The sequence below is a fragment of the Hippopotamus amphibius genome, chromosome 6, assembly GCF_030028045.1.
Source record: "Hippopotamus amphibius kiboko isolate mHipAmp2 chromosome 6, mHipAmp2.hap2, whole genome shotgun sequence".
Taxonomy (NCBI): domain Eukaryota; kingdom Metazoa; phylum Chordata; class Mammalia; order Artiodactyla; family Hippopotamidae; genus Hippopotamus; species Hippopotamus amphibius.
The window spans coordinates 27,795,783-27,822,196 of NC_080191.1; the positions used below are offsets into that span (position 1 = coordinate 27,795,783).

The 26,414-nt window shown below is 36.8% G+C and overlaps 1 protein-coding gene across 3 annotated transcripts in view; it reads right to left on the reverse strand.

The window, feature by feature from the left end:
- Positions 1–4,914: 4,914 nt before the first annotated feature.
- Positions 4,915–26,414, reverse strand: part of MAN1A1 (mannosidase alpha class 1A member 1) — a 165,490-nt gene continuing 143,990 nt past the window's right edge. For all 3 annotated transcript variants that reach the window (XM_057739135.1, XM_057739134.1, XM_057739132.1), the window contains exons 9-13: positions 24,448–24,563; positions 14,942–15,161; positions 14,011–14,183; positions 8,005–8,120; positions 4,915–7,608 (exon numbers count right to left, since the gene is read on the reverse strand). In XM_057739135.1, the coding sequence (XP_057595118.1) occupies positions 7,482–7,608; positions 8,005–8,120; positions 14,011–14,183; positions 14,942–15,161; positions 24,448–24,563 (752 nt within the window). In that variant the 3' untranslated portion in view covers positions 4,915–7,481. The remainder of the gene's footprint in view (positions 7,609–8,004; positions 8,121–14,010; positions 14,184–14,941; positions 15,162–24,447; positions 24,564–26,414) is intronic.

The following is a 26,414-nucleotide window of genomic DNA, read 5'->3' on the forward strand; positions in this document are numbered from 1 at the left end:
AACATGTGAGCTGATTTTGGAAGCTACACTGGCTCTTTCAGAAGTTATTTCAGCAATCCTTCCTAGTTCATAAAATTGATTTTGTTGGTTTCCAAAGCTACTCTGGGATGAAAACAAGACTATACTTCAATTTTAAAAGCAGTTCTTAACTTGCAGTCACTGTTTTATTTTCATGGGATGATTTGAATACATCAATGGCACAACTGAAAACAGTGCTCTCACCAGTGCAGCAATCAGGCGGGTTGATCCCTATTTCTTTTCATCAACAAATGCCAGAAGAAAACCTCCTATTCTTCAATAAAAAAATAAGTGGAAAAGTTTTCAATTAGTGCATCATACCAGTGTGAAGAAAGAGCTGGATGTTTCTGTTCTCATGTCAGAAAATAAGAGCTAAACTCTGACCTTGGAAGATGAGCAATAACGTGTTTGAAGCAGTCTGATTGAAGGATGGCATCCAAAAAAGCCTAGGGTAGTTGGAAACGGTAAGCAAAATAATAGCAAATGTGTTGTCATAACAGAACAAGCTGGAGGCTTCCCAAGGCAGGAGAGAGACGATTCTTTCTAGCTCTTTCTTACAGAGCTAGAAATAGGGGCTGGGATTCAGAGATTGAAGGCATAATCCTGCCAGGTATAGAGCTAAGAACACGTACATATATCAGCTATGTTAATCTTCACGATGTAGGTGTTATTATTCTCACTTTACAGATGAGAAGACGAAGGTCTTGACGTCTTCTAATTTGGGTGTGGTGGTCTCTAGTCCGTGGATGGAATCTTCTTGGCTTATGTTTTCTGCTCCAGCATCCACAACAGACATCACTGAAGGCATAGCCTAGCTGCTCCACCTGGGCTGATCACTCCTCTCATTTTACAGATGAGGAAACTGAGATGTAAAGATTTCAAGGGCTTGTTCCAAATCATGCAGGAAGTTAATAATAGAGCCAAGTTTGGAACTCAGCTGTCTTGATTCTTAGTGAAGTCCACTTCCCATTGGCCCAGCTGTACCTACTTTCTACCCCTTCTCTACTGCATCATATAAAGAAGAGACTAGAGGGATTTTATTTTAATGGTGGCATTTAAAACATATAACAATTTGCAGCTCTGGCTAAGATTATATTAAGTCACAAAGTTATCAACCTGGAACTAGCAGATAGCAGTGTGAATAGAAGTGAAATATACTTAGGGTTTATTTAACTAGTGAGGTTAAAGTGTTGTATTGACTGGCAGGGTGGTGATGAGGTTTTGTACAAAGAAGAGACAGTTTGCTTCTCCTTCTGTCACTTACTAAATAGAGGCCTTGGGTCCCAACAAGCCAAAGCTGTCATGTCCATGAAATGGGACTAATGGCACTGTGCCTGCCTTAAGAATTTGATATGGTGACCTCCCATCCTGGTTCTAAAAGGTGATTCGAACCTATGTGTTTCTACTTTCCACCAACTATAACAATGGAAAGTCAGGAACCAAGTTCCTGAAGATTCCGTGAGTGAGCATCATCACTTATTTCTCCTTAAAAGAATTAAAAAAACACAGCAAAATAAAACAAAAACCTCTCAGGTGCCAGTCATTTCTTTGGAAAATCCTATTTGAAAATCAGTACGTTTTGCGGCCCTTGTTGCAGAATTATGAATTAATATGTGTTCATAGCCTAAGGCCAAAATATCCCAGGATGTGGAAAGGTTGCTGTGCATCCATCACTGTTCTCCAAGCTTTCACAGTAATTTGCATTTGCTGGGGAATTAAATGGATTTGTGACACAGATTTGCGTTAATTTCTTAGTAAGTAACAGGCCTGTTTTAAGGAGATTCAAAGTGATCATGACAATGACAAGTCAAAACGTCTCTGGCGATTAGCACTGCCGTGAATGTAAAACCACAGTAGGGCTGGGGCCGTGGGTGGATGTGAAGGTGCTTTTTAGAGGTCATTTCCAAAAACATCTTATATATTTACATGACATGTGGCCAAACTAGGAATTCTGTTCATCTGTGCAAGCGACAGTCATGTTAAAATTCAGTAAGAACAGAAGAAACAATATAAGAAATGACTTTAAAAGCAGCTATTGGGAGAAGAAAGCAAATGAAACAGTCACTGAATAAAAATAGGGGTGATTGAAGTTAGTACTTTTAAGATTCCCTCAATAAGAAAGAGTTGTTTAAAAATCCAAAGTAATATATACACTACCAAATGTAAAATGGTTGGCTAGTGGGAAGCTGCTGCATAGCACAGGGAGATCAACTCAACTCAGTGCTCTGTGATGACCTAGACGGGTGGGGTAGGGAGGATGGGAGGAAGGCTCCAGAGGGAGGGGATATGGGGATATATGTATACTTATAGCTGATTCACTTTGTTGTACAGCAGAAACTAGCACAACATTGTAAAGCAGTTATACTCTAATAAAGATGTATCAAAAATAAATAAATAAAAATCCAATGTAAATCTGTTTCTTAAAAATTTAGGTGTATGGCTTACTGCTCAGAAATGCTTTTGGAAAAGGATGAATCTATGTTTGCAAAGTGATCCAAGTTATGTTTCAAGTTGTTGTTGTACTTAAACCTTGAAGTAGAAATAAAAATTCAGAAAAAGGTACATATGCTTGTCATGATTTGCTAATTAATTCATGATTTCTTCTGCTATCTTGGGACTTCCACCTACCTATAACTTACAATCGTGGCTCTCAACTTTAGTATGGACGGGAAGAACAGAGAGAGCTCATTAAACATGGATATTCCAGGCCACACCCCAATTCTGATTAGCTCAATTTAGGGTAACGCTCTGGAATCTGCATTTTTAGCAAGACTTACAAGAGGTTCTGATATAGGTGAACTGTAGCCCACACCTTGAGAAATACAGCCTTAGGCCAATTTCCAAGGGTGAACTCTGAATTCACATCTTTATTTTGGAGTGACTGGTTGGATATAACATATACTCTCATATATTGTTCTTTCTTATAAGCATAAATCTTACCAAATCCCTGCGTCTGGTAGCACAGAGCCAGGATAGAAAACAGCTCCTGATCTTGGGAAAATTTCCCAGTTTCCTCATATTTAAAATAAGAGAGTTGGACTAAATGCTGTCTAGACTCCTATGTAGTTCTAATACTTTTTATGCATATCTGATGCCTGGCAAATATTTTGTAAAGATTATGACTCATGTGTTGGTCAATGTAGATGCAATAAGCCAGAAAAAAAACCAGAAAGCAGTCTCTGGGCCATTAAATCAGTTAAAAAGATTAAATAAGAATCCCCGCCCCCGCCCCACCACGTCAGCCACTACCTTAGGAGCTGGAATGACAATTAGATAATGAACTCTATGTTTAAATTAAAAAAGATCTATATTGTTTTCTTAAAAATTTTAAGCAACTGTCTACATATAATCACCAGAAATTAAATGTACTGATTGCCAAGTTGCCATCTCTGTGTGGATGGTTGACAATTAGTATAAATAAAAATCATGTTTAGAATCTTTTAAAATAATCTTGTCACCAACAGAGTAAACACAACCAACATTTGTGTTACAAATAATTGAATTCAGAATGTTCCCATTTGACTAACTTTACCTTAAGTGAATGCCCAATTTCTTTGCTTGATGCTATTGAAAGTTTTTTTCTTTTTTAATATGATATAGGGACTGTGAGATTAAGTTACAGAAAACAACAGTAGGCTATTCAAATAGGAACACCGAAAAAAACTCAATATTAGAGAAATCGTGACTTACAATTTTTTTGGTGTGTATTTTACATAAGGCCATACATGGAACCTTAATGATATAAACGGCATTAAAAAAAAATCTATTGGTTGAGGGTGGATTCCAGTTACAAAATACTAATTTACTCTATATTTCCCTAAAACTACTATAGGTAGTAATAAAAATTTGCCCATTCTTATGATTATTTGAAACAACAGCATGTTATATAATACTGGTACTTAGTATTTAAAAAAAATGTACTGCTTATTAAGACATTTGCAAATAGCTGTAGCAAAGCCTATGAATATAAGGTAGATTCTCATTCATTCATTCACCTGTTAACCAAACATTCACTGTGTATTACCAAGTGTGAGATGCCCCTCTAGGCACTAGAGATGGCAGGGGGAGAAAGACGCAATAAAGCTACTTTGTTTGCCTGGGGCTTAAATTCTAGGAGGTCAGACAGACAACAGACACATAAGGAAACAAATATGATATATAACAAATGCTAACCAGAGAGTAAAATAGAGTCGGGGCAAAGGGTGATGGGGAATTTTGCATTGATTTACAAGGAAGCCACTCTGGTAAGTTGCCAACTGAGCAGAGGCTTGAATGAAGTGAGGAATGAGCCAGGAAAATACATAGGAAAGACAGTTCCAGGCAGAGAGAACAGCAACCCAAATGTCTGAAACATTTTAAAAAGCACAACCTGGATTTGAAAAATCTAGGCTTTAAAAAAAATATTGGAGACTCTCCTATAGCTTAACTTGTCTCTTTTCTACTAAGCCTCTTTGACCACTCAAATCCTAGTGACCTCCTGCCCCCCTGAACATCTACCGTGGAATTTAACTTTTCGTTTAACACAATGAAATGCTATTTTGTTTTGTTTCAGGGGTGGTGGTGGTGAGGGAGTTTGATCTCCTCAGTTCAACTGTAAACTTAAGAACAAGGGCCATACTTTATGTTATTTCTGACATCAAGTCCCTGTCTCTACGGGCCCTGGTGTTCAACATATGTTAGATTCTTAATAAAAGTATTTGATTAACTAAAGGTGGTTATGCAACGTTATTTGCAAGTAAAAGTTTTTAATGGGAAATATTTCCTTACCACAATTCTCCGGGTGTGGCATGGAATCACTGTTAGGACCTAATATTTCCCTTTGTAACTGTACACATTCATCCCAACATATTTCAGAAGCTTACTTAAAAGGAAAAAAAAAACCATAACAAATGAGGAGATATATTAAAAGGCTTTATTTACAATAGAGAAATTTTACAAATATAGTTTTTAAAAATTATGTGTCAATCTATTATGTTTCCCATAACACTAGAGATTCATATAAAGTCGGAAATGACAGAATGGATTTAAGTACAAATCAAAAACAATCAATGGAAAGAACTGGTAGTACACGTGAAGGCATTATGATAAACATCACGGAGTTCTGTAAACTGCCATACAACTTACATGTGTAATATTAATTGCACGATGTATACCAAAACATATGCAGAAACACAAAATTAAGTGCTATTTTAATTATTCACCTTTTGGATGTGAAAACATATGTAAACTTAATTGCACAGTTTTTGCTGAAAATGAATGAAAGACAGCATCTACCTAAGGACTTCAGTTGTTTAAAATAAACAAAATATAACTTTACTTAAATTATATCACCATAATATTAATCTCTTATCTTGTTTACATTTTTGGTGTTTTGGGCTTTGTTAAAAAATCCAAGTCATAGAACTGAAATAAATTTGTTTTTGCCACTGGCCAAGCAACACATAGTATGATCTTCTTGCCTATTTATACCAGAATACAAAAGGTACATCATAGTGCAGTGTGTACATATAACCTGATTTTAATATTCTATCTGCTGCAGAAATACCTATCAGCTTGTGCTCTTTCAAATCAGATTGGAAAGCAAGGAAAATAAATTAATTTAAATTACTAGTCCAAGGACATTCATATGAAAATTATAATCTAAATACATATGGCCCGATTTTAACAAGTATCTTCTATGTTTTGCCTTTAAGTCCTGGGAATAGCAATCATGATATACTAAAGGGCTTTTTTCACTTACTCATTTTATTGATTTATTCTTTGATATATACCAATGAATAACACTGAAAAAAAGGGCAGGTCACACAAGGTGGTCCTTTCAGACAAAGGAAATCTTTTGAAACACCTCCAAAAGCTGAAATAGCTAAAACAACTAAGTCTATTGAGATCTAAGAAAATAACTGCCTTAAAAAATATTAGGTTGGATCACATGAAATTGCTGATATTGAACAATATTTAAACTACAAATGCCTCAAGTTCATCTGCTTCAGCCTAATCCTTGGGGTTGCACTGATCTATTTGACCACTGTAGCTGAAAATGCAGGTGGTCAAAATCTTTGTACTTCAGTATACGCAACATATTAGCCCTTTCATGGGAACAGTCATAAAATAGGAACCAATATGATAAGAAAACACAAGGTGTCACCAAATATGTTCTTGGGAAAACCATTCATATTTCAAAAAAACACTCTGAAGAATAATATAATTATAATTATTTGGATCTGCTATAGGATTGTAGGGGACTGGGAGTGTCCATTCCTATGTATTTTTCTAAGTGGAGGTCACTAGGTTGAATTTAACCAGACAAAATATATGATATCCTAATTTGGCCTAAAAGTCTATTAGAGTTTCCTCAATTGACCATGAATAGATACACTGGCAAAAATTCTTTCAGAGTTAAATCCTGCTTTCATAAACTGAAATGAAATAATTTACTACATTTGAGAAAGGGCTCTTTTCAAGTCTGAAAAACCTGAACCAAATGCAATGGTTTCTTTTTTTTCAAGGAAAAAAAAAGATGAAATGCAAACAAAAAACCATATGAAATACTCACCCTCTCTTCAGAGAGAGTCCCAATTTCTTCATGTATTCAGATAAAAGCAAAAGCTAACATACTAAAAGTTATACAATTTCCTTTTAAAAAATATAATTTGGTAATAGCAGAGCTCTACAAAACTGGAAAGCTCACGTCACTGTGTAGTAGAGAATGGAAGAAGTTAACCAGTACATGATCCAGACATGACACAGGGCATTTAAAGTAAACCTTGAGAACTAATTCCCAAATTAGGAAACACTGATATAATTAACCAACAAAAATATACCATGGATCCAATGAAATGAGGTCAACAGGAGATGATCCTTTTGGGATGACATTCTAATTTGAATTACAATGTGAGTAAAGTATTTTAGAAGACATTCTATCAAATAATGATAGACCCGCATAAGGAGGCTGTCACAGTTATAAGATCTGTCTCTGGTAGATAGACAAACCAGATTAACATGAAATTGAAAAGGAAAAAGCTTTTTTATTATTTAATTTATTCTTATGGCTTTTTGCAACATGGCAAAACATTACAGCTTAAAGCAGACATCATCTCCTCATAGAGGAGGAAAAAGTTTTGCAGTCAAATCAAAATTGTAATTAAGAGGTCATTGGTATACCATTCTATTCAGTTTAATAAAAATGATACTACATCTTCATGAACTCTAGAGATAACAGATTACTTAAACAAAACGAAACAAAAAAACCTGTGATTCACTGACTGAATAATAAAGGAGAAAATAAGGAATTTAGTTGCATCTATGCCTATGATAATAAACATAAAAGACTGCAAAACAAATTTAAAACTTAGAATAATCACAGACCTATTAATAAAAATTCATCGTGTGCCTGATCACCAGGAAAAGAATTATTAAGGTATGCAGCGAAGGGAGCGGAGGAGAGTAAAATATAAGATGTCTTTTTATTTCTCATTGACTTCAACTTTCTTTATATTCCTAGAGAGTACAGGGAGAAGATGTGCCTCGGTATTGAAGATCCAATGTTCCAGTGGCAGTAGGTCATCATCAGAAAATATTAAGTACAAATATCTGGAGAGAGAAACATGGGTATGTGAGGCCTGAGAGACCCTGTCAGCCAGTGAAATCACAAAGATACAGAAAAAACCACATTAATGTCTCCATTCTTCTTATGAAGAATCATGGACAACCATCAAGTACAGCAAAACCTTAAGGGGTACACTCATTAACGCTGAAGCAAGAAGCTGCTCTGTGCTCTGGTCCCGTGTACAAGAACCATACAAAGCAGTCCCACGGTGTCCAACTTACATGATGATGGAAACACCAGCAGTTACCGCCATGCATGTAGAATGGCATTTGGAAGCAGTCATGCTTGATATTATTTGAATGTGTTCATGATAGAGACAACTAGAAAGAAGATCTGTTCAGGTACTTCCGTCACATACACTCGGAATAATTTTTACTTACTTTAGTGTCTCTGCCAGGAAAAAACTCTGCTGCACATCATCGTAGCTCTCCTTATGGAAGTAAACATCCCTGAGGCCTGAGTAGCCTCCCTTCACTCTGCAGTGTTTCTCCAGGGCCTAAATCACAACAAAGAAGGAAACAAATGGTCACATTTCGGTAAACTGACGGTCACAAATTTTTACCATTAGATTGTCACATTTAAATAAAATAAGGATTCAAGCTGAATGACAGACTGCAATAGTTTCAGGTGAAAATTAAAAAAATCATACCATGTAAATGCAAATAAAGTATGAAAAGTTAAAGGACACATGGACAGCATATCTCATCTAATTGGAAACACTTCTACATTTAGTTTTGGAATAATTTTTCATTGACTTTTACCATTTCTTATTGTCTGGAGCAGGAGTCGTCCAACTACAGACCACAAGCTAAATCCAGCCTGCTTTTTTTCTGTAAATAAAGTAATATTGAACCATAGCCACACTCACTTGTTTACATACTGTGTGTGGCTGTGTTTTCACTACAACAGCAGAGCTGAGTACATGCACAGGGCCCCCAAGCCTAATTCTCTTTGGCCCTTACAAACAAGTTTGCTGACCTTTGGTCTAGAGAGATTGTTAATGTCAACTGGGATTCTAAACCACTGGTTGAGAAAGTGTACTGGACCAAAAACAGCTGCTACTATCATCAGACATCTTTTTTTTTTTTTTTAAAGCTCTTTATTGGAATATAATTGCTTTACACTCTTGTATCAGCTTTTGAGGTACACCAAAGTGAATCAGCTGTAGTTATACATATATCTCCATATCCCCTCCATCCCACGACTCCCTCCCGCTCTCCCTGTCCTGGCCCGCTAAGGCATCACCCATCATTGAGCTGATCTCCCTTTGTTATACAGCAACTTCCGACTAGCTATCTATTTTACAGTTGGTAGTGTATATGTGTCTATGCTACTCTCTCACTTCATCCCAGCTTCCCCTTCGCACCGCCTGCCCCCCCCAACCCTGTGTCCTCCAGTCCATTCTCTGCATCTGTATCCTTATTCTTGCCCTGTCACTGGGTTCATCAGTACCATTTTTTTTAGATTCTGTATATATGTGTTAGCATACGGTATTTGTTTTTCTCTTTCTGCCTTACTTCACTCTGTATGACAGACTCTAGGTCTATCCACCTCATTACATATAGCTCCATTTCATTTCTTTTTATGGCTGAGTAATTCCATTGTATATATGTGCCACATCTTCCTTATCCATTCATCTGTTGATGGGCATTTAGGTTGCTTCCATGTCTTGGCTATTGTAAATAGTGCTGCAATGAACATTATGGTACATGTTTCTTTTTGGATTATGATTTTCTCTGGGTAAATGCCCAGTAGTGGGATTACTGGATCGTATGGTAGTTCTATTTTTAGTTTTTTAAGGAACCTCCAAACTGTTTTCCATAGTGGCTGTACTAACTTACATTCCCACCAACAGTGCAGGAGGGTTCCCTTTTCTCCACATCCTCTCCAGCATTTGTTAGAACACTTTATTTTTAGAAAATTGATCGTGGGACTTCCCTGGTGGTGCAGTGGTTAAGAATCTGCTTGCCAATGCAGGGGACATGGGTTTGATCCCTGGCCCAAGAAGATCCCATATGCCATGGAGCAACTAAGCCCGTGTGCCACAACTACTGAAGCCCGAGTGCTCTAGGGCCCATGTGCTGCAACTACTGAGCCTGTGTGCTGCAACTACTGAAGCCCATGTGCCTAAAGCCTGTGCTCTGCAATGAGAGAAGCCACTGCAATGAGAAGCCCGCACACCACAATAAAGAGTAGCCCCCATTTGCCTCAACTAGAGAAAGCTCATGTGCAGCAACAAAGACCCAACACAGTCAAAAAACTAAAAAAAAATTGATTGTTGGGTACTAATGAGTGATACTGGTGACTGACAGATATAAAAGGAGAAAATGGGAAGCAGTGAAAAAAATGTGGCTGGTATCTGTTCTGAAATATATTTTCTTTTCTTTAGTCTGAGATGGAAGGAAGATGGGATGAATCCACTGCTAACTACCCAGAGGGAAATGATCCTACGTTCCTATAGCTGCCTGACTACAATAAGCGTTATAGTCAGAGATAGGAAAAGACATGGGTTGGGCAGTGTGGGAATGAAAATTTAGCCAATGACCAAAATAACTCGCCTTCCATTTTGTCAGCCGCTGCTAACCTGACTGCTCTTTGTATTTGGAAATTACACTGGTTTGCTTTGCTGGTTACCAGGCATAGTCATCTCCAGGAAAGTTATTTTCTACTCACCACATCCTATTAATTTTAATAACTTCACTGTATACAAAATGTCATTAGAAATCTGGTTCTAATTCATAGAATGTGGACAAAAATAATGAAGTGTAAGATTAAACTCCTTAAAATTTTTAACGAGATAAAGAGAACATAGGAAACATGAATAAGATAACGTTACTCTTAGGTTCTCATGTCACCATTTATTTTTCAGTTTCCTTTTACAGATCACAGCGCTGTCCCCTCTTTTTTTTATGTGCATAATTGTATTGCATTTTCTTCCCACTTAGCTCAACTACCAAGAAGATGTGGTATAGATCTTGCCATATTAGTTGAGAAAAATCTTCACTGGCTAGAAAAGGGTTTGGAGGAAAGCATGGCTCTGAGCATGCGGACCCCGGAAAAGGTGAGATGCAAGGCAAAGGCAGGGAGCAGGAACGTGGCGCTGAGCACTCAGCTTCCATCTGCAGACACTGATAATGAGGGTATTGATTCTGCACCCCAGGGCTGGAGGGCAGAAGGGAGAGAGCATGGGGCCGGGAGGAGAAGCATTTAATTACCAGGTGAAAGAAAATCTAACTGGCAGGCTACGTGAATAAAGCACACCTCTCCTGGTTTGGTGCTTTTTAAAAGCCCTGGGGAATATAAGAACAATCAATTAAAAAAAAAGCTTCGATTATATTCTTAGTTTCAGACAAAGAGCTAAGCTGGGGAAAAGCCTGAAGAAAGGAACTTTCAGGTCCTATTTATTTTTCCTTCCTTCTTTTTTGATAGCAGTTCTTTTTGATAAAAAGTCAAATATCAGATAGATGGAGCAGGCCAAAAATTATTTGTAAAAAAGGAAAAAAAAAATCCAGATTTAGAAGAAATGGGTAAATTTGTTGTTACCGAACATAATGAAATCCTATTTCCCAACATTTCCTTAGAAAAAGATTTTATCCATAAAAGTTTTTTTTGGCTTATCCCTTGAAGTTCTTTGGTAATAATGAGATAAGCTAAAAAGAGGGCCAGACATGATAAACAGCTAACCCTCCCTCCCACAGAAATTTCTATAACCTTCTTTTGTTACAGAAAAAATTGTTTTGGGGGTAGGCGCTGCGTAAACCTTTTTCATCTTTTCAGTTCACCCCCACTCATTCTTTTTCTCCCCTCATCCTAATGTGGTGAAGCAGAGCAGTCAAAAACACATCTAATGTTTTAGAGGTGGGGGCCCAATTCCAGCCCCAGCCTCCCTAACTGTGGCCTCAGTTTCCTGGACCCAGGCAGCATCCCTTTTCTCAGCATGAAGTTGTCCTGAGATAAAGCAAGATGAAGACAGTGACAGGGGCCTTTCAGAGGTTTAGAGAGGCCTAGCTACTTTTATTTTTTGAGGCTTTTGGTAAATGAAAAAGAAAAAAAGGGGGCGGAGGGGAATGCCAAAGAGGCATTTTTAACTTTTCAAAAAATGAAAAACCTTCACGTTAAGTCTAAATTTTAAGACTTATGGATATAAAGCTGGGGACGAGGAGCTCTCCTGGGCCCCCATAACAGGCCCTGGTTTTACAGTTTCTTCACGGTGGAAGTGGCCACGTAACCAGGCCACTTAGTCTGATCAGAACATTATTTCACCACAATCTGTTCTTGGGACTCTCAGCCTCTGGGCAAGAGTTCCTCTAAAAACTGAGCAGGAGATAAGGGTTGCATGCAGGGAGACTTGGGGGGAGGGGACATCAGGAAGTGAGCAAGTGAGTGGGGAGAGTGAAACAAGGAAGGGAGAAGGACCAGGGACATACACGTTGAGCAGGTCACAGCTGTGTGCCTGGGGGCTCACTCCTGCTGGAAACCCTCCAGGGAACCATGTAGAACGCGTCTCAGAATTATCCTTCAGAGGAGCGAGACTGGGATGGTCACCCATCAACTCCAAAACCTCACTGGCTGAGGGCTGCCCCGGGGGCTCCAGGCTCTCCCACGCTTCCCAGACCACAGTCAGCTGCCTGGAAAAGGGCTCTGAGTCAGAACAGCTAGGAAGACTGGTCACTGGAAGTGATGCTGCCGGCAGGCCAGGGAGCTGCCCACTGCAGCAGTAGCTCAGACAAAGGATGGGCTGTGGGGATGGCACACGGGAAGAAAGGAAAAAAAAATGTGCTGCTGTACCTTCTAAGTCTAGGATCTTCGTGCTTTTTGCTTTGCAAAAGGCAAGAGCCCTTAGCACGTCTCCCTCCCCACTATATCTCAAGTTCTAACAAAAGTTACTGATACTACTGGCGAAAATAAGCGGAATTCCTGTTTTGTGACACCAGTTAACAATTTGACATCATATGCTACACTATATGGAGTCAATAGATAAAAATCCTAACATATCAAACCAACATTACCCTACAAACAACCCCTCCCCAAAGAACCAAGCAAATCAAAGCTTCCTGCCCACACGATAATATTTACTTGCCTTTTCCACTTCTGATCAATTCTGTCATACATTTTTCATACTTTCACTTCTCTAAAATCGGCAATGTCATAATTTAATTGGTAGTGTTGTGCATTCTTAATGGCACATAAAATAATGGTGTTTCTTATCAATTATGGTGTTTCATATTTGATGAAATGTCATTACTGATATTTTCAAATTAATTTCTTTGCTGGCCTATTGAAGACCAAAATAATTCCCAATCACCAAGGCTTAAATGAATCTCAATTTTAACATACCTTTTTTCAGAGGAAAAAGCATAAACCTGGAAACTGGAATTACAACTAACTATAATTAGAAAATTCTGCAAAAAAAAAGAGGCCTAAAAATTGTTATTACTTAAAATGACTGACAACTGGTGATAAGGCACACACTAAATGAAGAGGGCACTAAGCAAAATTCATCAACGGCTTCCTATTAGTTACATTCTACACAAAGGCAATATTCATTTTAGATCTCCTCAGAGAAGTTATTCCTAACGGTTTTCAAAGACAGCTAACTTTCTAACAAAGAGTGCTAGACCATACGAGAGTGTAATTAAAGCGTCTGCTTGCTCTTATCCCCTGAATTCCCTCCCACTCCTTCTGGAATAATAGCTCTTAAAATTAGACATTGTTTGATGCATATCCTGAAGGGCGCCTCCGCTGGCATGCAGCACACAGTGTTCAATAGATTAGGAAGATGATACACCATATTCAGCAGGAAGAGACCCAAGAAGTGACAAAGACGGTTCCAGTAACACACTGGACAGACAGGAAGCACACAGATATTCGGAGAATGCTGGGACTAGTGTTGGAATATTCTTGCACAAAGTAGTTCTACTACAGGTACTTTCTAAAAGTTAGATCTAAGCAGCTAATTTACTTCTAACTAAAAGCATATATTATTATTCTGATGTCCAAAGACTAAAAGAAACAATCACATAGTGATTTCTTGAAACAGACAATAGGTAGGGGTGACTATTCCCAGGCTGCCAGTAGTCCTTTGTGGAATTAACTGATCATGGTTTCCATAGTCATAGAAGAACTTAATTCTATAATATGCCTTTCTAGATTTCTCCTTCAACACCAGAGTAGGTATATTTATATCACTGTTACATAAAGCAGAACTGAAGCCAGGGGTATAGGATGACAACTGATAACACTCAGTCTTGAATGGAAAGATGACTGGTCAAAGCTTTAAGCTTTAAAAATCATAGAAAAGTTGATGTGCTAGATTTGCAGGTATCACTGAACATTTTTTCCACAGACATTATTCTAAAAGAAACATAAGTAAACTAAAATGTCACCTCTACAGCTTCCCAGGCCCATTTCCTGTACTTTGGATCATGAGTCAGTCGCCACATGTACATGTAAGTCTCAACAACTTCTGGCCGTAGGATGTAATATTTTTCATTTTGCCTCGTAGCAATGGCTTCAACACCACCATCAAATCTGAAAGCTTCTGGTCCCAGTTTCACAACTAAAGGACATGCAATGGGGGACAAGGGTTATTGTCCTAGACAATGCTTAATGTCTGTAACTTAAAGGAAACTAGAAAGTACTTTACAACAATCAAGAGAGGTGCCAAAATGATCATTTTAGGGAACAATTATAAATATTGTATAACAAGCAATATTCAATATACCTTTATAATTTATTCATCGAAAAGGGTCCATTTTAGAAAATGGTAATGATCTTTTATTTTCTTTCATTTAACCACCATTTACTGAGCACCCACTGGGTAGGTGCAAAGCACCACCTTATTAGTGAACTAGAAAATCAGTGGTTGAGAATTCTAAGTCATTATGTCATGAAGGTTATTTAGTATTTGTGCACCAAACTCCTATTTTATAAGAAGGCAGCCAGACTCATATATTTCATGGTGATTCAAGGAAGATTAATAATGGTTTATAGCATACCAAATTTCTTTTGTACTGGGACAGAGGCTCTCATCCAATGTTATTTACCTAGAGCAGGGCCAATAAGTTAGACAGACTTAACCCTTTATGGCCTGGATTTTTGTTTCTTGGTAAACTAAGGGTAAATATTTTTATGTAGAAAAGCAATGCCTCTCAAAGTAAAAACATAAATTCCTTTAAGATATTACTCATGATCAAGTTTCATCAGGCATAGCGGATGTTCCACTGAGGGCAACAAATGGACAAAAAATGGACAAAGTTCCTTACTGAATGAAATAAAAAGCACATAGCTTGTAAATGAAGAGTAACAGGTACTCACATGTGCGATTGTAAGATTCATGACAGGTACGGGCAATTTCAGCCCCGAGTTGAAGGTAGTGTTGGGTCAGACCCTCAGGAGCGTCGTCTGCCCCGAGCGCAAACATGCCTCCCGCAAAGCAGGTCAGATGGCCCATCTTGTGTTCCAGGAGGCCCCCTTTCCACTCTGCGATGTAAGTCAGTCCGTTACGTGACTTCCGGATCAAGTGAGTCTCAATTGCCTGAAAATAATACAGTACTTATTTTCAACATTTTGTAATCTCAGATTTATACAAAAGCCACCACGACGTTAAGAAAAAAAAAAAAAGGATAAAACATCACTGACAATTTGAGTTTGTTACTACAAATCCAATTCAACCTGAAATTTCACGTTATTGCTCTGTGTATATTTCCTCTTGTTTATGCCTTATTGGTTTGGTTAGTTAGAATTAATGCTGTTGGGCCAGCCCAGTAGGTTTTGCTTGGTTCCATGACCAAACACTTGTAGTCTTCATACCGAAAAAGCTGTCTCCTTGTCAAAGACAGGTCACTGGTAGAGTGGTAAGAGCCGCTTTAGTGCATTTCCATTTTCACAAATGGAGAAACAACACAAAGCACAGGCTCTACCATTGAATGATGACGAGAGCATATTTGTGTATAAAATCCAGGCCAGTAGTATTACCCTTCCTCTCTCTCTCTTAGGCTTGGAGGGGTAGCAAAAGAGTGGGAGAAAGGACCTGTTCTTGAGTCAATCAGATTGCTTGGCTTCAAATTTCAGCTCTGATACTTACTATCTGTAAACTTTATGGGTAATTTGCTTACTGTATCCTTAAATCTCAGTATCCCTATCCATTAAACAGGAATAGTAGTATCCACCGAGAAAACTGCAACATATTGTTTCTAAAGCAGTCAGTACTGTGATTAGCACTTGATAAAGGTCATTTATCATCATCACATCTCCACTGCGGTGACACTTGAATTAAATTCCTCTCTAAAAATTCTATTAAAAAGGACATTAATATACAATGAATAAGTATTTTTTTTTTAAAAGTAATAAAGGTCTGTAAATTTGGAAGAAATGATGTTTACAAAAGTGGCTTGTTAAACACCTTTTATTTCTGCCCCAGGGCTGTTGATATCCTTTTGAATAGATAAACAAAATACAATAAGCCTTATTTAAAAAAAACAAACAAACAACCAAAATCATAATGTAAGTAAGAGCTTGGCATTACTATTTTCAATTACTTTAACAGGAAATGCTCCCCTATGCCCCCAACTACTGCTTGGAAGGAGAAGGGCTATGACTGTGTCTATAACTGTTATACTATTATAAAAAAAGAGAGGATTTTAGGAATCACTTGTGGGAATACAGCCATACCTCATTTTATTGTGCTCTGCATATATTGCATTTTTCACAAATTGAAGTTTTGCGGTGACCCTGTGTCAAGCAAGTCTATCAGCGCTGTTTTTCCAACAGCATTTGCTCTTTTCTTGTCTGTGTCATATTTTGATAATTTGCAATACTTCAAACTTTTTCATTACTATTATTTCATCATGGTGATCTGTATCAGTGATTTCTAATGTTACTATTATGATTCACTGAAGACTCAGATGATGGTTAGCATTTTTTAACTAAGGCATATACATTGTTTTTTTAGACATACTGCTATTGTACATTAAATAGCCTAGACTATAGTGTAAACATAACTTTATATGCATGGGAGAACCAAAAATTTCATGTGACTCGCTTTACTGTGGTATTCGCTTTATTGCAGTATCTAGAACTGAACCCACAATATCTCTGAGGCATGCCTGCAGTAGATACAGACAACACTCATGATAGAGAAGAATGAATGAAAATGGATCCATAGGTAGATAAAACCTCTCCTACCTTTATTGGAAATAAACAAATGAAGCCAAGATGGTAAGAAATAAATCAACACACTACTGTGCTCATTAACTGTGGTTAAGCTAATTTTATCGATGGTCTAGTTATTACATTAATATTTCATTCTTATTTAATGCAACTGAACATCTTAGCTATTTACATTTCTCATAGCACAAATTGCAATAAAGTCCTTCAAGCAGATACTTGTTCATCACCCAAGAAATTATTCTTTCTACATGGCAAGAGTAATAGCTTTTGAGCATGCATTAGAGAAACATTATTACCCTGTTATGAATTCTGAATAAAGTGCTATATTATTTTTGGCATGATTCTGACCAAGTTGCTATCTCTCAAAATAAACTACACTGAAGTTCCAAGACTTTTAAAACAATGTTTATGTGGCAATGGGAAAAAGTAAATAAATACAAAGGAGGAAAAAATAATCTTAGTGGCTCTAAAAAATGTTGTGTCGAGCCTACAGAAAATTGGTTAGGAAAAAAGAGTATAGTGTATTTTGCGATTTCATCCTTCTATATTTGAAAAACATTAGTTGGATGTGCCTATAGACTCCTAAATGCCTAATACATCACCTGCCGGGTATCATTCACGCCAAAGGACTTTCTAACAGCACGAGCATCCACCATGATGAATTCTTAGTATGGCCTCTAGATGAAGCCATAACAGCCAGTTGAAAACTCAAAGTATTTTGTTATTAACACAACCAAAGAAAACATATCACTCGGGGAGTAAATGATTTCCAAAATGCACTGGAAGCTAAAACTGATGGACTACATCTCCAGTAACTCAACTGTCCAGAACAATATTGTAAGGGATCCTCTCCTTCATAATAATGAGCTTTTAAACTACAACCAGCACAAAGAAAGTTTACAATGTAAGACATGATTACTTCTTAAAATCAGAAGTGTAACTGTTCTAGCTTTGCTTTCTAAGTTGAAAACACACAGTGGATTGAAAGTGATTTTACTATTAAGAGAGAGAAGAAACACTCTGACTTCATTTGATCTTAATAGATTTTCCTGTCAATGGTTTATCTAAATACAATATGTTAAAAGCTACGGGGGTATAGTTCTAGCAACTGGAGGAAAAGTATTTCAAAGAGTATTTTAAAGTTGCCTTCCTGGAACATCAAGGTCTTACGGGGCCACTTTAAGATTAGAATAATTAAAATGTCTGCCATGACAGTAATTAAAAATGACATAATGGAAACCATACTGTATGAAGAATTCCCTGGGTTAAAACCTGAAACCTCATAGAAATGAAGAAAAATAAACCTGGAAGAGGCCATATGGACCATATCCTAGTTTGCTTTTAATGTTTATCATGTGCTTTAAAGGCTGTGCGAAATGAAAGCCAATGTTCTTACTTAGGTGTCTGGTTCCTGTATGTGAAATAGTAAAGAGCTGTGTCTGCTCTACTTAGTGAAGCAGACTATTGACCTTGGAGGGAACCAATGTAATATTAAATCTAGTCAACCAGAGTGAAGAAAGTTGCATTTATACTTAAATAAATAGTTAGTCTATTTCAAAACCACTCAGAACTCCTTTTAGGGACACCAATTTTAGAACAATGGTAACATCATTGGGATTACAAATATTCATTTTCCCCCTATGAATTATTACTATTATTTATAAAAAAATTTCTAACTTCATATCTAAACTATGTAAAAGGCTGAGCCCAATAGGACACCACCCACAGAAGTCTGCTTCTCTAAGATTAGGATATGTCAATTACCTACTTAACACATAGAAATAAACATAGAGAATTGGTAAAAGGGGGAGACAGAAATATGATCCAAATGAAGGAATAAGACATAACCTCAGGAAAAAAAAAACCCAAACAAGGTGGAGGTAAGCAATATACCTGATAAAGAGTTCAAGGTAATGATCATAAAGATGCTCACTGAACTCAAGAGCAGAATGCATGATACAGTGAGAATTTCAACAAAGAGTTAGAAAATATAAGGAAGAAACAGAGCTGAAGAATACAATTACTGAAATAAAAAATATTAGAAGGAATAAATAGTATGTTAGATGATGCAGAAGAATGAATTAGCAAACTGGAAGACAGTAGTAGAAATCACTCAAAGTTGAATGGTAGGGAGACAAAAAAAATTTTTTTAAAATGAGGTTAATCTAAGGGAACTCTGGCACAACATCAAGCATACTAACATTTGCATTACAGGGTCCAAGAAGGAGAAGAGGGACAAGAAGGGACAGGGAACTTATTTTAAGAAATTATAGTTGAGGACTTCCCTGGTAGCACAGTGGTTAAGAATCCACCTGCCAATGCAGGGACATGGGTTTGAGCCCTGGTCCAGGAAGATCCCACATGCCATGAAGCAGCTAAGCCTGTGCACCACAACTACTGAGCCTGCGCTCTGGAGCCTACGCTCTGCAACAAGAGAAGCCACCGCCATGAGAAGCCCACGCATTGCAACAAAGAGTAGCCCTTGCTCACAGCAACTAGAAAAAGCCCATGTGCAGCAATGAGGACCCAATGCAGCCAAAAATAAATAAGTAAATTTATTTAAAAAAAAGAAAAGATAAGAAATAATAGTTGAAGCCTTCCCTAACCCAGGGAAGGAAACAAACATCCAGGCCCAGGAAGCACAGCAAGTCCCAAACAAGACACATCAAGACACATCATAATTACAATGGTAAAAGTTAAAGATAAAGAATCTTAAAAGCAGCACAAGAAAGGCAACTAGTCATCTACAAGAAAACTCTCATAAAGCTATCAGATGTCTCTTTAGCAGAAACACTGCAGGCCAGAAAAAGGGTGGCACAACATACCTACAGTGATGAAAGGGAAAAGCCTATAGCCAAGAACACTCTCCTTAGCAAAGTTATCATTCAGATTTGAAAGAGAGATAAAGAGTTTTACAGACAAGCAAAAGCTGAAAGAATTTAGCACCACTAAACTGGTTTTATAAGAAATGTTAAAGGGACTACTCTAAGCAGAAAAGAAAAGGCCACAACTAGAAATATGATAATTTTGAGAGGAGAAACGTCACTGGTAAAGACAAACATACAGTAAAGGTAGTTGATTAACCATATAAAGCTAGTAAGAAGGTTAAAAGACAAAAGTAGTAAAGTCATATATATCCATAATAAGTAGTATGGATACACAAAACAAAAAGATATAAAATATGACATCAAAAACATTGTACATGGTGGGGGGAGTAAAAATGTAGAGTGGTTAGAATGCATTCAAGCTTAAGAGATCATCAACTTAAAATAATCACATATGCATATGAATGATATTCACTATGAACCTCTTGGTAACTACAAACCAAAAACCTATAATAGATATAGACACACACAAAAGAGAAAGGAATACAACATAAAACTAAACATCATCATCAAATCACAAGGGAAGAGAAAAAAAGAATAAGAAAGAATTGAAGAAGAATTACAAAAACAGAGAACATTTAACAAAATGGCAATAAGTATATACCTATAGTAATTATTTTAAGTGTAAATGTACTAAATGCTCTTATCAAAAGACACAGAGTGGCTGAATGGATGGAAAAACAGGAACCATATGTATGCTGCCTGCAAGAGACTCATTTCAGATCTAAAGGCACACATAGACTGAACGTGAGGGAATAAAAAAAGTTATTCTATGCAAATGGAAATGGAAAGAAATCTGGAAGCAATATCTACATTAGACAAAACAGACATGAAACAAAGACTGTGAAAAGAAACAAAGAAGGACATTACATAATGATCAAGGGATTGATCCAAGATGAAGATATAACAATTATAAATATATATGTTCCCAACATAAGAGCGCTTAAATAAAGCAAATATTAACAGACATAAAGGGAGAAAGTGACAATAACACAATGATAGTAAGGGGCTTAAACATACCACTTACATCAATGGACAAGTCATCCAGACAGAGAATAAGGAAACACTGACCGTAAATGACACATTAGACCAAATAGATAATTTAAGAAAACTGAAATCATATCAAGCATCTTTTCTGACCCACAATGCGATGAGACTAGAAACAAACTACAAGAAAAAAAATGCAAAAAAACATAAACATGTGGAGGCTAAACAATACACTACTAAACAACCAATGGACCACAGAAGAAATCAAAGCAGAAATAAAAATAAAATACCTGGAGACAAGTGAAAATGGAATCACATTGATCTAAAATCTATGGGACACAGAAAAAGCAGTTCTAAGAAAGAAGTTTAAAGCAATACAAGCCTATATCAGGAGACAAGAAAAATCTCAAATAAACAACCTAACCTTACAACCAAAGGAACTAAGAAAAGAACAAACAAAACCCAAAGTCAGCAGAGCAAAAATAAAAAATATAGAGGCAAAAACAAAACAAAACAGCAAACCAAACAAAACAACAAACAATAGAAAAGATCAATGAAACTAAGATCTGGTTCTTTGAAAAGATAAACAAAATTGATAAACCTTTAGCCAGACTCATGAAGAAAAAAAGAGAGGGCCCAAATACATAACATAGAAATGAAAGAGAAGTAAAAATGATACCATGGAAATAAAAAGGATCGTAAGAGATTAACTATGAACAATTATATGCCAATAAAATGGACAACCTAGAAGAAATGGAAAAATTCCTAGAAATATACCATCTCCCTAGATGGAACTGGAAATAGAAAATAGACCAATTACTAGTAAAAAAAAACAATGAGTAAAAAAAAAAAAAAAATAGAAAGTCCCAACAAACCAAAGCTTGAGACCAGATGGCTTCACAAGTGAATTCTACCAAACATTTAGACAACAGTTAAAACCTATTCTTCTCAAACTATTTAAAAAAACTGTAGAAGAAAGAATGCTACTGAAATTCTATAAGGCCAGTTTCACCCTGATAATAAAACAAAAGGGAAAAAAACAAAATTACAGGCTAATATCAGTGATAAATACAGATGATAAAATCCTCAACAAAATATGAGCAAACCAAATTCAACAATAAATGACATGGATTATACATCATGATCAAGTGGGGTTTATTTATCCCAGGGATGTGAGGATGATGCAATATTTGCAAATCAATCAATGTGATACACTACATTAACAAACTGAAGAATAAAACTCATATGATCATTTTAGTAGATGCAGAAAAAGCTTTTGACAAAATCCAACATCCATTTATTTATTTATTTAAATTTATTTATTTATTTATGTTTTATTGGCTGTGCTGGGTCTTCGTTGCTGCACACGGGCTTTCTCTAGCTGTGGCGAGTGGGGGCTACTCTTCACTGTGGTGCATGGGCTCCATTGTGGTGGCTTCTCTTGTTGCACAGCACGGGCTCTAGGCACAGGGGCTTCAGTAGTTGTGGCATATGGGCTCAATAGTTGTGGCTCATGGGCTCTGGAGTGTAGCACTCGATAGGTGCACGGGCTTAGTTGCTCCGTGGCATGTGGGATCTTCCTGGAGCAGGGATCAAACCCATGTCCCCTGCATTGGCAGGTGGATTCTTAAACACTGCACCACCTAGGAAGTCCCTCAACATCCATTTATGATAAAAACTGTCAACAAAGTAGATAGAGTCATATACCTCAAGATAAGCCCATATATGACAAATCTACAGGCAACATCATAATAAGTGATGCTTATTTGTTTATTATGAAAAGGAACAAGATGAGGAACAAGGCAACAAGACCCATTCTCGTCACTATAAAATTCCTAGAAGACAACACTGGCAGTGTGCTCTTTTGACATTGGTCTTAGCAATATACGTGTGTGTGTACATATATATATATATGTTTATATATATATTTGTTCTTTCTCCTCAGAGAAGGAAAATAAAATAAAAAATACACAAGTGAGACTACAACAAACTAAAAACATTTTGCACAGCGAAGGAAACTAACAAAAAAAAAATGAAAAGGCCACTTACTAAGAGGGAGAAGATGTTTGAAAATATATCTGAAAAGGGATTAATATCCAAAATACACAAAGAACTCATACGACTCAACACATAACCAGATTACAATGGACAGAAGACCTGAACAGACATTTTTCCAAAAAAGATGGCAGAGAAACAGCCAACAGACACATGAAAAGATGCTCAACATCACTAATCATCCAGGAAATGCAAATTAATGAGATAACACCTCACATCTGTCAGAATGGTTATCATCAAAAAGACAACGGGGGCTTCCCTGGTGGTGCAGGGGACACAGGTTCGATCCCTGGCCTGGGAAGATCCCACATGCCGTGGAGCAACTAAACTCGTACACCACAACTACTGAGCCTGTGCTCTGGAGCCCGTGAGCCACAACTACTGAAGCCCGTGTGCCCAGAGCCCGTGCTCCACAACAAGAGAAGCCACCACAATGACAAGCCTGTGCACCACAACGAAGAGTAGCCCCAACTCGTTGCAACTAGAGAAAGCCCATGAGTAGCAGTGAAGACCCAATGCAGCCAAAAAAGAAGAAAAAAAAAAAAGACAATAAATAACAGTGAAGGATATGAAGAAAAAGGAATCATCCTTGTGCACTATTTTGGGATTGTAAATTGGTGCAGCCACTATAAAACTGCCACATGATCCAGTGATTTCACTTTAGGGTATTTGTCTGAAGAAAACAAAAACACTAATCTGGAAAGATATATGCACCCGCATGTTCACTGCTGCATTTTTTCCAATAACCAAGGTATGGAAGCAACCTAAGTGTTCAAATGGGTGGTTGCCAGAGGGGAGGGGGATGACGAGGGCAGGGGAAATAGGTGAAGGGGATTAAATAGGTACAAACCTCCAATTATAAAATAAATATGCCATAGGGATGCAATATACAGCATAAGGAATATGGTCGATAATATTATAATTACTTTCTATGGGGACAGATGATTACTAGACTCATTGCGGAGATAATTTCATAATATACACAAATGTCAAATCACTATATAGGACACCTGAAACTAACATAATATCATACATCAACTACATTTCACTTAAAAAAAACTATTTAAACTAGCACAACATTGTTAATCAACTCTCCAATATAAAATAAAAATTAAAAAAAAACTATTTAAGGAAACAAACACATTATATAAAGTATCTATCTAACACACTACTTAGGACACAGCAGGTAATTCAACAAATATTTGTTCCCTCTTATTCCTCCTCCATCACAAAGGACCTCTGAAAACTATTAATAATCATTCATTAAATATTAGTTTGGTTAGTTCATAATTTTATTTGAAAGTACTGTCCATATATCTCTGGAGATAAGTTTACTTCAAAGGGAGATAGCCATTAAGGTTGCCTGTAATCTTGGGCAATTTTAACTTAATTTTTAGACTATAAATTCATGACTTTTCCTCTCCATAATCTTAATTATAACTCTAAGAGGCATCTCACACTTGTTGAAGAAAAATACCTCTTTTTCAGATGTGTGAATCTTAACTGAGGTTTGAACCATGAAAAAAAAACTTTTGACTGCCCTATTAGAACTAAACATATCAAGTATGACTATTATTGTTATAATTATATTAGCACATACTGAACTCTACCTAACTGGAAACACTTTGTAACCCACTCATGTAGAATTCCATTTTTTCATTAAAACTTGATTAATATACAAGTTATGTTAGCTGAGAGGCAAAAATGATTTAAATTTGGGTTTACCTTAATAGCATCAAAATACATCTTCTTAGCTTGTAGATCTGTCTTGTCAGACATTAACCATGCCTTTAGCAAATATTCATAAAAGCTGTCTCCAAGTCCTCCAACTGATACATGATCTGCAGAGAGGGAAATGAATTTTAGAGTGATTCAGACTTTAATTCAGATAATGCAGTAAAATCATATTAGTAACTAGGATGCAAAACCCTGTGTCAACTGCAACTCAATGTTACATTTAAATTCCAACAAATCTCTTGTTTTCAGAAAGATATTCTGAAATGAGCAGATGTGCTGTTAACTAATGTGATCTACTTTAAATAATTATCAGTGTAGTTTGTAAACATGCAGATAAAAAATATATACTCAACCCTAATTCTAAAACATTCTTTAGTAAAAATACCAAATTAAAATGTTTCACTATATTCAAATATATTTTTAATTGCTTTATCTCTCAATAATATAATAAACTATGTCAAAGCTATGAGTATTGTCAAATCTTAAAAAAAAATGCCTGCAATATAATCAGAAGCGCCTCAGCTTCTTGTAATTATTATTATTTGATAAGTTTTGTAGTTTTGTCAATCTGAAGGGTCAAAATCCTTTGGGAGAGGTGAGTAAGAAAGAAGACAGGGCAGGAGAAGTTTTTCTTTTTAGTACAGTCACCTCTCCATATCTATGGGTTCCCCATCAGTAGATTCAATCAACTGTGGATTGAAAATATGACAAAAAAAAATTCAAGGAAGTTCCAAAAAGCGAAACATGAATTTGCCATGCACAGCCAAATACTATTTACACTGCATTTACATAGCATTTACATTGTATTAGGTATTATAAGTAATCTAGAGATGATTTAAAGTATCCAGAATATATGCATAGGTTATACGCAAATACTATGCCATTTTACACAGGGACTTGAGCATCCATGAATTTTGGTATCTGTAGGGGTCCTGGAACCAGTCTCCTGCAGATAATGAGGAATGAACGTACTCCACTCCTACATTCCCCCTCCACTGTCATGCATTATGCCAGACCCACTATATATTCATATTACTGCTATGCAAAACTCTGGTGATTTGTAGGTAGGTAATCCTCATTAAAAGTGAGAAAACTGAGGTTTAGAGGGGCTAAATGAGAATATAACATTGGTAGGTGCCATCTGACTCTCTAGCCCACACAGGGTCTCAAATTTGGACTCACTTGCTCTCCAACATCTAACACTAAATATGCATAATCTTTTGCCTACTGCTTGAATTAATATTGGGTTGGCCAAAAAGTATGTTTGGGTTTTTGTATGATGTTACGGAAAAACCTCAACGAACTTTTTGGCCAACCCAATACTTTTACTTTTCAAGCATATTTACCTACAAAAACAGAGACATACTCTGTTTGAAATATTCCTAGAATTCATGGAAAATTTGTGCATTAATAAGATAGTCTTATTTGGGAAGTTTACATTTGAAGTGTCATAACTGAAAACTAATTTATGTATCTTTAAAAAAATAAAAGCTTTGTTGACTTAGTTACATAAAAGTAAATCAGTTTTTTATACTGCTATCAAAACAATCTTCTCCTGAGTCCCACCCAACAACTCCACTGGGACACAGGTACCTAAAATTGAACAGGTTAAAAGTTATCTTTTCCTCCTCAACCTTATCTTAGCCTTGGTCCCAGTCTCACTAAGTGGTGCCATCATCCTGCCAAGTCTGCACAAGTCCAACATCAGATAGTCATTCTTTACTTCTCTCCCTCACTCCCATATTCAATGCGTTCCCGAGCTTTACTGATTTTACCTCCAATGTATCTCCAGTCAATCCACTCCTTCCTCTCCTCACTAATAGATTCTGGCCCAAGCTACCACTATGCCTTGCCTGAGTCTGCAATGGCAAATAATCTGGTCTCCTGTACTGCGAAAGCATTTTGCTATTTAAACTAAGTAAAATTAAAAAATCAGTTCCTCAGCCATACTAGTG